Source organism: Calidris pugnax, unplaced genomic scaffold, assembly GCF_001431845.1.
Source record: "Calidris pugnax isolate Ruff unplaced genomic scaffold, ASM143184v1 scaffold34, whole genome shotgun sequence".
Taxonomy (NCBI): Eukaryota; Metazoa; Chordata; class Aves; order Charadriiformes; family Scolopacidae; genus Calidris; species Calidris pugnax.
In genome coordinates, this window is record NW_015090771.1 from 4,068,926 (window position 1) to 4,081,086 (window position 12,161).

General features: G+C 44.0%; 1 protein-coding gene across 7 annotated transcripts in view; it reads left to right on the plus strand.

Annotated features, from left to right (window-relative positions):
- The window catches only part of NPNT (nephronectin), a 68,443-nt gene that overhangs the window by 14,423 nt on the left and 41,859 nt on the right, over window positions 1–12,161 (plus strand). For 4 of the 7 annotated variants that reach the window (XM_014940842.1, XM_014940869.1, XM_014940833.1 and 1 more), the window contains exon 2: window positions 5,031–5,131. In XM_014940842.1, the coding sequence (XP_014796328.1) occupies window positions 5,031–5,131 (101 nt within the window). Of the gene's footprint in view, window positions 1–3,464; window positions 3,713–5,030; window positions 5,132–12,161 lie in introns of those variants that run through there. The other 3 variants (XM_014940843.1, XM_014940827.1, XM_014940850.1) reach the window with 2 other exon arrangements.

Consider the following 12,161-nt stretch of genomic DNA (forward strand, 5'->3'; position numbering starts at 1 on the left):
AGAGAATATTCCAGAAACTATTTCTGATAGAATCACGGAATGGTTTGGGTTGGAAGGGACCCTGAATATCACCAAGTGCCAACCCCCCTGCCCTGGGCAGGGACACCTCCCACCAGACCAGGTTGCTCCAAGCCCCATCCAGCCTGGCCTTGAACCCCTCCAGGGATGGGGCAGCCACAGCTTCTCTGGGCAACCTGTTCCAGTGTTTCACCACCCTCAGAATAAATAATTTCTTCATAATAACTAATCTGAATCCACCCTCTTCCAGTTTAAAAATGTTACCCCTCATCCTATCACTATACTCCTTCATAAAGAGTGCCTCCCCATCTCTCCTGTGGGACCCCTTTAGGTACTGGAAGGCTGCTGTAAGATTTATAAATGTTACCCCTCACCCTATCACTATACTCCTTGATAAAGAGTCCCTTCCCATCTCTCCTGTGGGACCCCTTTAGGTACTGGAAGGCTGCTGTAAGGTTTCCCTGGAGCCTTCTCTCCTCCAGGCTGAACACCCCCAGCTCCCTCAGCTTGTTGTCATAGCTCCAGCCCTCTGAATCATCACTGTCACATTCACCATCCAAGAAGCAGCAGTTTTTGTTACCACCTTTACCCTCCCTGCAGCAAACTTAGCGGGCCTGACTCATTAGAGCATTTCTTCACTCTCTGCCACCTTGTCACCAAAATCCAGTGTTGTGTGTAGTCAGATGTGCCTTTTATCACTTAGGGTGTAGAATACAGCAAGAAAATATATACCTAGGGCTTTATCCCCTGGGAAATTCTAGATAATTCAGAACCTAATGAACTTTCTAGTTGCATGGGCAACTGCAAGTATTTTAGACTCTTCTATGCTCTCAGCACAGAGTATCTTAACACATTTAGGATATTGATTTTCATAGAAGTGTTTCAACCTGAGCTCAGTATATCCATGAGACTGAAAGTGAGGTGAGGATCATGTCTGATAGTGTGGCTTCTTTGCCATGAGGTACATAAAGATCTTTTGGGGGGGGACTAAGAAGAGTAGAAGCAGCGTGGTGGGAAGGGTAACTATGCTTGCATAAAATAAACACATTTACAGGCAAAATTTACCTTCCTATTTGCAACTGCTGCATGCATTTCGACTTTTTCATACCCAAGGGTACAGCATTGCTCTTCAAATATCTTATGTCTTCCTCTGTGTTTCTTCTTCACCATTGCTAATTTGCAGGTAAAATTTGACTATCATGTTGCATTCAAGCAAGTGTCTTATCAGTATCTTTAAAAAAATCTTTCTTGGACACTTTTTCTTCTGTCCATGCTCCGCTTCATCCTCTGCTTGGTAGCTGGGTATGTGCTAGTCATCCGAGTGCTTGATGCACAGACTTTTATTGCTAATTGTCTTGCTGAACACCAGGTCAGCTCACCCTATGGCTTCAACATTTACCAGGCTTTCATGCTATTTCACTAAATATAAGGCACAAAAAGTGCTTCTAGTAATACTTCCAACAACTTCTCCATTGCCATCTTCTGTATATTAACCTTGGTGCACACCCACACATCGCTGGTGCATGGAAGACAGCTTTATGCACCTTTAACTTGTTGAGAGATTTGGTTCTTTGCCAGCTCATTTATTAATCCTTCTGATGTCCTGGATAAGAGAAACTCCCTCACTGGTGCATGGAAGACAGCTTTAACTTGTTGAGAGATTTGGTTCTTTGCCAGCTCATTTATTAATCCTTCTGATGTCCTGGATAAGAGAAACTCCCTCATTAAGAAAACTCCACCGGCATCGATAAAGCGTCGCCAAAATAAATGGATTCATAAATGACTGGGTGCTCAGTCCCACTGATGGGTATGGAAGTGCAATATGTGATCTTTCAGTGGCTGGTTAACTGTTTTTTCAGGCCGATGTTCCAAAACAAATTGTAAAGGCAGCAGAAGTTAACCAAGAGCAGACAATCTTAATTGGAGTAGGCACCACGTCTGACCAGCACACTAGTATTAACATGCAAGAGTGCCAAATGGGCTGCTGAGGAAATCTCAAATACTGAGTGCAGTCTGAAGAAATTAAATGATCTTACTTAATTTGCAAGTATCCACGCTTTAAAAGAGCAGCATGTGCTGTAAAGTTGCTGTGTACATAAGTACCACCGTGCGGCATTGCATGAAAGGAATTGATTTTATGACACGTCCCTTTGGGCATCAGAGGGAAAGTGTCAGGTTGCCCTAGACCGTAATTCGCAGTGAAGTTCAAATGTTGCTTTTGGCACCTGTCCTGAACTTGGATGTGGTGTAATTTGTGGGCACTTTTATTTATTTTTTTTCCACAAGTTGGAGAGATGCAGGCAGATGCTGTTACCAGAAAGAAATCCCTGTGGTTATCATAAACAGGATTTCTTCCCTTTTGTCCTTAAAATCTTGAGAGTGAATTCCTTCTGCACGGTCAGTTATGCCACATCACACATCTGAGTGAGGGGGGGGAAAAAAAGTGATCCATCAGTCAAGAGCTGGAAATCAGTATTTCAGCGAGAATCTAATCTGAGCCAGACGCTCTCCTGTCTTTCCCAGATGGAAATGACTCTGTCATTGTCTTCACTGTTTGGCTGTTGGCTTCTCACATGAATGAAGGGAATCAGGTATTGGCCTTGGTGTAGGTTTTTGTATCTCTCCGAGCCCTCCAAGGGGGCTTGCTGGGGTACGGGTAACGAGCACTGTGCAGAATCATCACCTTGTAGCTTTTGCTGTTGTTCTTTTTTCGTCTGTGTCTCAAAAGCGCTGGGTTGAGGCTGACTTATGGTCCTGAAAAGATGATAAAAAGACAGGAAGGAGCATTGGAGAGGACTTTCTGCTGCAAACTTGAGCAGAAAGTGGTAACACCACTTTGGGGAAGGGTGTAATTTTCAAAAGCTCACTGGCACAATTTGTATCTTGTGTAGTTTGTTGCCTGAATTATGTGTGAAGTGTTTTGAAGGTGGAGAATGCTCTGTACAGAACTATCAGCTCAAATCTAAAGCCTGAAATCGTATTTGGCATCCAAACGCTCCCAAAAGGGTTTGGCTTTGCATTATGGCACAACCCAGAAGATCTTTGTTTTCTGCTTTCGAAGCTGCAGCCAGACCCTTGTAAGAACAGCTGATGAGATTTACCCGTGATTGAGGCACAAATCAAAACCAATGCTGCAAAACAGTCCCAGTGGTTGGCCCCATCTGTCAGTAATCAGAGAGATGTCAGAGCAGCTCCGACCCTCGATTTGGCGACGGGCAGTTATTAAAAGTGCCCCTCGGTCAGTCCCGAGAGCTGCAGGTCATAGAAACAAAACAAAACATAACTGCTGTATTTTAACATCTTACCATTACCCCCCCTTTGCCTCTCACACCGGCTGTACCGTGGGGCCGGACCGTGGCGGCGGCGGGGGGTGCGGAGGGGACCCGACCCGCGGGCGCCTCTGGCGGGGACGGGCGGCGTTGCCGCTCCCCGCTCAGTGCCTCCTCCGCCCGGCAGCGCGGCGGGCGGGCAGACGGAGAGCAGGGTCTGGCCGCCGGACCTGCGGCAGCGCAGCCGGACCCCCCCTCCCTTCTTCCCCCTCGGCCACCGCTGCCCGGCCCGGGCCGCCTGGAGCGGACCCCCCCCTTCCCCTTCTCTCCCTCCCTTCCCTGCCCCCGGCGGTCATGGAGCTCTCCCTGCGGCTGCTCTTGGCGTCCTGCCTCTCCCTGGGGGCGGCCGGGGAGTTTGACAGAAGGTAGGAGCCGGCTCCCGCGGGGTCAGCGGGCGGGGGCCGGCAAGTTGGTGTTTTCCTCGGGCAGGTCGGAACCCCCGAGGGGAGAACGGAGGGAGCCCCGGGTCTGCCCCGGGCGGGCGGGCGGACGGGAAGGGGGGCTCCGAACTGCCACTAGACCTGCGGGGCGCGAAATGGCGGCGGGGGGTCCTCACCGGGGCTGCCTCCAGGCGAGGCCGGGGGCGGCCGGGAGCCCTCGGCGGGACTCTAGCCGCCCCCTAAGCCGAGAAGGGGCTGCCCGCGGGCACAGCTGGATGGCTGAGGGGGCCGGCGGGGTCCGGTGCCACCCGGCGCCGTTCCCGGGGTCGCCCGGGACGGGCTGGCTCGGCCCCGTACCCCCCCCTCAGCCCCGTACCCCCCCCTCAGCCCGTGGCCCGGGCAGAAGGCGGGCTGAGGTAGAAAAGTTTACCGCTCTTGCAGGGTTGCGTCCTGCAAGAATGAAAAATAAAGCGCTTCGCGTGCCGTAAAAATGAAATTAGCTTATTGACGCCTGCAGGGTGCAGATTGCGAGTCAAGTTTTAACACGAAGCGGGGTGGAAGGGAAGGGGCCGGCGAGCGTGTGCCTCCCGGCCGCCGCCAGCCCTGTCAGGTGCCGTGAGGGGCGGCGGGGCTGGCGGGAGAAGGGAGGAGGGCTCCGGGGCTTCCCCTCTCCCAAGACTTCTTTTCTAGGATTTGTTTAAATGCAGCCTTCGCTTTATCTCAGCTTGTCATTAGAAAACATTAATGTTTTACCTCAGTGCTTTGTAACTGCTCGAGGCTGTGGTATCCTTTCCTCAGAACGAGGGAAGGCTACCGCTCCCCTTTTGCATTTAATTTCTGTTTAACGGTTCAGGAAACTTTTGTTTGGATATTTATTTATTTTTTCCTTCCTTTAATGTTTCAGTGAGAAAATTTGGCCGTATAGTGTGAAACAAACGAATGCTGAAACTTTATGATGGTGGTTTATTCCGTGTTATAAATTCTGCCTCAGGCTTCAGGATTTGCTCAATACCAGCCTGGCAGTGGCAGCAGTGAGCATATTGCAAAGCATGACAATTTTTTTCAGGTTTTACAAAGTTACCCTGATTATCTTTTCCCCTCTTTGCCTATAGCCATTTACATTTTCTGAACTAAACACAGGAATATCATAGACGTAGCTGAGAGCAGTTACTGTTTTCACAAAAAGGAATATATATCTCCACACAGGAGAGGTTTTTTCTGGTATTTGTAATTTCTTAATCTAGAATAATTTTAGTTACGTCCAAAACGTTTCACCAGACTTTTTTTGAACTCTCTTGTTCAGGTGGCCCAGACAAATAGTTTCCTCCACAGGACTGTGTCGCTTTGGAAGTAGAATTGACTGCTGCTGGGGCTGGGCCCGACTGTCCTGGGGACAATGCCAACGTGAGTATCCTTGCTGCTGGGGCTTCTAGTCACTTGTAGAAAAGGCTTGTACACACTTAGTCACGTCTTTCACATGTTCATACACATTCTTACAGTGCAGGGCTTAGGCTTTTGCACGTGTGAGTCTGACTTACTTATAAGGATGTTGTCAGGTTAAAGCTCTGTCTGTTAATAACAGTGCTAAAAATGATTGCAATCAACTAAGGTAAACTTCAGTTATGGCAATGAGAATTTGGGAATTCTGTTTGGTTTCCACTTCATCTGGTGCTCTGGTCTAACAGCCTGATGTAACAGTACACTGTGTCACCTTACAAGCGCTGCAGGGCAACAATATTTGTGTCCAAGAAGGAAACCCAAATTATTGACATTTCACTTAGATCAATGGAAGTATTTCAATTGATGTTAAGTTGAAACCCGAAACTAAGGGTATAAAAACACCTGACAGCATCCTTTTACTGGGTCACACGTAAAGAGAAACACCTCTGAAATTCTCACATCTATGTAGGATCTTTGATATAATTGCAGGGTAACCAGGTAGATAAGTCTTCATCATTAACTTCAAAATTTATTCTGTGGTGGCAGCTAGCACTGTGTAGAAGCTAAAATTGTTAGGAGTGTCACAGAGACCTCAGCTTGTTAGAATTACAGCCTTTGGTACTGGGAACACTCACTCATGTGTTTAACAGTGCACACGAGTGATATCCCTTAAGTTTTTGCAGGAGTGAACCTACAAATACTGGTTCTCCTTTTTATTTTATTTTTTATACGGATGTCTACAAGCTAGATCATTTTCTGCCAAGCCATTTTTAAAACAAACCAGTTATTAAATACTGTAAGTTGCTTAGTCTGCAGGGCAGTGACTGCAGGTGGCAAGTATTATGCAAAAGATAGAAATAGTAATGGCAATGCAACTACAGGCTCTCAGCAAAGGTTTTGTTCAAATCTGTAAACAGTAAGACTGGCTTCTTCTGTCCCAAGTGTGTTAAAAGCCCAAGATGTTTAATAGGTATATAAGATGACTAACAAAAAAACTATGTAAAGTACTTCTGGACCATAACATCCCTGATACAGTTTTTTGATGCAAAGTCCTCAGGTTGATGTCTCTCAGGCCATACCATAAATCATTTTGATTTTTAGAGCTGTAGTTGGTAACAAGTAGTCCTTTCCTTGGGGTGAATGTTTATAGAGAAGGAAAGAAGAATATGAAGTAGATTGATTGAGGCTACTCCAGAGATGATAAAATATACATCCATCTTTCATAACACAGTTTTATTTGAAAATCATTGAGCATTTCAATGCTTGGAGCTACAAAGGCTTAACTGGCATATTAATAGCCCACATTGCTTTTTTAAAAAGAAAGAAAAGAATAAAACAAAAAAAAAAATCCAAACACTTAAAGGGTCTCACTGTGGCCCTTCTCTTAGAGAAGTTGTCTCCTGTGTTGTGACTGTAAATTGCAGGTTGTGTTTAGGTGTAAGTCAATTTCAGTTATATTTGATCTTTACTTTCTCACTATTACCAAGTCTGATTTAGGGTTGCATTTTTATCGTATTGGGAGACAGGAATAGCATAAAGTGGTACTATCAGAAGATTCATAACTAAAAGTTGAAAACAAGACAAAACTAGTAATACACAGAAAGTATTTTTTATTTTTTAATTTTGTCGAGAATTCATTTGTAGTGCCAACTTGTTCAAATACTATAAAGGCACTTTTTTTTTCTTTTTAAGGCTAAAGCTAGGTGAATTCTCATCTCCTTCCACTGCATTTTAGTCCATTATTCACAGATTTGTTCTCCACGCACATTTCCAAGAAGTGCACGGATACGTTTTATGTGGTCATCTCCAGTAGGTGGGACCAGACTTTCAAAAGAATACAGTTATCACTTAGATATCTAAATGCATTTTTTCCCCCATTTTTTTTCCACACAGTGGGTACTGATAATTTTTGAGTCACTGGTTCAGAAGAGTCTGAGACATTTGGGTGAAGACCTTATTAAAAACTTAACAGCTCCTTCTAGTTTTTTAAATGGGAGCCAAACTCTTAGCAAAATAAAGCAAGAAGACCTGCCCCAGCTGTGGGTGGTGAAAATTCCAGTCATATCACAGAGCAGGAGATTACAGTAAATGAAAGTGAATCTTTCTAGTGCTCGCAGCCAAATAGAAAATCTGTAGTCAACTCTCCACCTTGGGAATGTGGCATTTGGTATGAAGGATTAACCTGGCACAGAAGGCAGCATTCCTGCCCTCAAAGGAAAACTTTGGTGTTTTACTGTACAAAGGGATATCTCTGAAAAATTTCCAGAAAGCCAGGTAAACAATTAGTTCTCCTGCTTCCTCCATGGGGAAAGGCAAACTTCGTAGTCCTGTCCCCAAAATGAGTGATACAAGTACACGTCAGACTTTCTCTACTAGATGCAGGTCTTCTTTGCTCTTTCTAGAATAAATTGTATTTGCACAATGAAAACAAGTATAGAGTCAGGCTTAAAAATTAATAGTGAGACTCAATTTACAAAGGAGTCCAAAAAGAAGCTGTAAATATTCAGGCAATAATGCTGAGCTCTATTAGTGAGCTTGAACTGCTTTTCTCAAACTAGTTTGAGCCATCCTTGATATGCCTGCAAGTTCTGCAGCACCTTTGGACTCTCACCTGCTTACTTATGCATGGTTTGCTATGTAGGCACTGATCACCTCTGAATTTATCTTTCTGACAACAAATTTAAGGTGAGAGGCATGCTGGAGCCGGAGTGTAGCAAGAATCAAGGCTCCAGTAAACAACAGGGTTGTCCCATTTTAGGGAGACCTTTGAGTCATGATGAGCCATGGGCAAGTGATCGCTAACATACCTGAATACACCTTCTGCTGTCCACCTGAGCTGCTCCACCAAACACGCATGGACATGCCTTCTGCCCATGGCTATTGAGAAAGAACTGTGTTAGTTTACACCAACTGTGTGATTTAAGGTAATGGTTTAATTGTGACAGAGGTTTAAGCCTCTCTGTGTCAGGTCTAACAGAGGAGGATTGTGGCACAGCAGACAAGCAGTAACTCATTACACCTTGGTGATTCAGTGCTCCTGATCTTCTGTCCTAATCCATCCATCCAGTTGCAAATGGAAAGTGAACTGTGTTAGCTAAACTTGCTTTTGTGAAGTGTGGAGTAATTCCTTTTATGTCCCTTTGACTGACAGAGGAGGGCACATAGAGCATGATTGTGCTTACTGCTGCTTAGTAACGCCAGTCAGCATAACTCAGCTGTCTTCTTCACTCTTATAAACATGGAGGAAGAAGTGGAAATCAGGCCCCTCCTTTAATTTACACTCTTCTTTTAAAACATCCTCTGTCTCCTGTTAATAAATTACACCTCCCCAGACTTGTACATGTAAGGAAGTGGACGTAGGTCTGATCTGTCTGTAAACTTGCTTCCAAAGCCTGTCAGTGTCAGCTGTAACATCTCAGCTTGTAGAAATACTCTTGTCTTCAGTGATGTGAAATTGCCTTCCCAAATGCCCTTTCTAATTCCAGCAAATGCACTTAGAAGGTGTCCCTCCAACTGAAATAACGAAGAACTTTGAGACAGGTTGGATATTTTTTTTTTGTCTTCCTTGCAGGTTGTGAACACCAAAGTGAGATCCATGTTTAGGCACCTAGATCTGTTTTGAGACTGATACAAATACAGCCATATTTTCAAAGAGGCTGAACAAATGTTACTGAAGTAAATTTCACTGGCATTTCTAAGTCCTTGTAAATTGAAAAGCCATCCACACTTATTTAGTGGTCTAATCTAGATTTAGAACAGTGGATATATTCAATCATTAACGTAACTGGCTTTTCTGAGGCTTTGATCTGGTATATAAACCTGGTTTATTGGTTAAACCTGGTGTGTAGAAAGGCTAATTTGGAAGCAGCAATGTTTAAGCAACAACTCTTGGTTCATGAGAAGTGACCTCATCATTGGTCCTTTACGCTGATGGACTCACAGCATCAGTGCTTTAAAGTTAGATGTTAAACATCCCAGTTGAAATTAGTCCAAAAATCCCATGGTTTTGCCCAGCCTGCGGGATTGACTTGCACCTTAATAAGTAGTAGAGGGAGTAATAGCTGTAACTGGGAGTAATCACTCAAAAGTCTGCTTCTGTGAAAAAAGGTAGGTTGATAAAGTACCTGATAAGATGCGTGTAAAAATAGGGCTGTTGTCTTGCATTTTTATGTGTTATTGTTGTGCACACAGCAGCATTGTAAGCCAGAGCAAAAGTGAGACTAGAAAGTTTCTTCAGGATTTCTTCTCTCAGAGCAGGAGGTTTTGACTTCCTGTGATAGAGTGTTTTTGCGAAGAGGAGGCATCAACAGTATATTTTTAATTCATAACTCCTTTTTTATTGTAAAGCAAGTGCAGCTGTGGTACTGAACATGTCATCCTAACCCAGAACCCATTAAACAGGTTTTAAAGTATACAGGGAAAACCAAGTTGGGGCACGCATCATTGCACACATCTTGCACAAACACACTTTTATCTGTGCCAGAAGAAAAAAAATTGCCTTAGGATATTGATTCAACTTTTTTTTTTTTTTTTTTTTAATGTGTTATTCAGCATTAATTTGTATGCGTTGAAAAAACCTGGGGGAAGAGAATTTCCAGCAGTGTTAGGGCTGGAGCTCAGTTCTTTGAGCTGGATGAGAAATGTCAACTCCAGAATAGAATTGTGTTCTATTCTGTGTTCCTGCATTCTAGCTGCTGTAGTCTAGGAGACCTGCTCAAGCCTGTCATCTCAGCATTAATTTGTATGCTTTGAAATAACCTGGGGGAAGAGAATTTCCAGCAGTGTTAGGGCTGGGGCTCAGTTCTTTGAGCTGGATGAGAAATGTCAACTCCAGAATAGAATTGTGTTCTATTCTGTGTTCCTGCATTCTAGCTGCTGTAGTCTAGGAGACCTGCTCAAGCGTTTTTTCTCATCCCCCTAGTAAGATGTCTGTGACAGTATTTTTTGGGAATGGCTGTCTTCCTGAGTGTTTCTCAAGGAAAGGATAACCTGGGGCTTGTTGTCCAAGAGTCTTTGCTAGGTCAGAGGTAGGCCAAGCAGCAGGGAAGTCCTTGGAGCCACTGCTGGCTGACCCTTGCTGAGAATCTGGTGGACAGAAACAAACTGTGAATAGATACTCACGTACTGAGCTCTGGAACCTGGGCAGCCTGTCAGAAAACTAAAAGATGGGGTAAGGGATGCACTCATTTCATTCCGAGTGCTTTTTATTCCCCAGTATTAAAGAGGAAGTATGGGGTAAGGGATGCACTCATTTCAATCAGAGTGTCATGCTTTTTATTCCCCAGTATTAAAGAGGAAGTTCTTTCCTTCAGTTTCCAACAGGCCATGCTAGGGGTTATTTGAAAAATAGTGGTTCTTTGTGGATGTTTTTGCTACTTGCCTTGCTTTTAGCTGGCTTACAAATATCTCTGTAGTTCTTTCAAAGCTAAAAAGATGGTTTCCACGTGTGTGTATCTTTCATGAACCAAATACACCTGCTTTATACTTGGCTGCATGTCTGTTTGTAATTGATTTGTAGGCTAGTTATACATAGTCAAAGTACACTAAAGATGTAGGCTGCCTTCTGCTTTAAAAGTCCAGCTGCAGTTTAAGACCCAAGAACTGTAGAAAGAGATATTACTTTAACATGGGTTTAAAACATTAAGCAAGTTTTGTTTTGTTTTTTTTTTTTTTTTTAAGAAAAGCAATATAAAACGGCTTGAATACTCACTCTGGATTACAGTTTGGACAACTCCTTTGCTAGAGGTGATGGCAAAAATGGTTCCTTTTGCTGTGTTTGCAAAGGTACAAAATAGACAGTTGGATCTGCAGCTTCTAAACTCGGGTGCAGATCGACTGTCACAGGCTCTGTTGGCGTGAGTCTGCATGACTGTTGGAGTCAGCAGAGGGTACTCTGAGGTTTTGTCTGGTGGACAGAAAGTTTGGCCAACAGAAGATGCCTAACATGGATTTTACAAGTAGTGATGTGATTTGATAACTTCACTCATTTCTATGTTGAATTCTCCTTAATAATAAGGTCGATACAGTCTGCCTTGAGAAGGGGTTGTGAAGATGAGTGGGCCCTTTCAGAGCATCCATCTGTTCTAACTCCACCTGGTTATGTCCCTGTGCTGAGGTTTCAGTGTTCTACCTAGAGAGCAAAACCACAATAGGTGAGCAAAGTAGTTTCCCACCACCTTATGCTCTAAACCCATGACAATTGGCTTAAAAGCCCAGGGGCAGAGCAATCAAGAAGGTATACAGTAAAATAGCCCATTAGTAAAAGTGTAAGCCAAGCCATCAGTTTACACCTCCCCGTAGCATTGCATCATTTAAAAATGTTAATTGAAGGATGTCAGGTTAGCATTTAGGTTTAGTCAAACCTAGAAGAAGGCACACTATGTCAGGACATCCTAAGAGGCACCTGCAGGAGAGAGAGAGGAGCTTATAGAAGCTGATAGAGCAGATGGAGGCAGAACCGAACGCTTTGCTGGGAACTGTGCATGCTGCTGCCTTCTCACACCAGTTGTGAGGAAACTGAGGCTGGCTGTGCTGCTGCTCCTGTCCTCATGAGCTTTGTATCTGTTCTGTGCAATCTATTTACAGAGATGCAGGGTGGTGGTGGTGGTGGTGGGGTGGGGGAAGAGCTGGCTGTCCTCTCATTGATGTCTAGAAGGGGATTTTGTATAATCAACGATAATGTTGTTTATATGTACCCACATAAATCATCTCACGCATCAATGAGAGAAGAGGCCATGAGCTGCTTAGGACTTCTGGTTCTTTCACATAACAATGCTTTCAGTGGAAGTGGCAATTCTGTATAGCCCAAGATGCACAAAAATAAAACCCTGATCTTGTCAATAATGAGACATGAATTCCAGGAGGCTTGACCCACTAGCAGAAACCTCCTAAAGTCAATAGGAGTTTTGTCACTGAATTCTTGGTTGCAAGAATACAGTCTATATTGATGCATTGTTTTGGCAATGTTTAATTAATACTGATATGCAGCATGTCT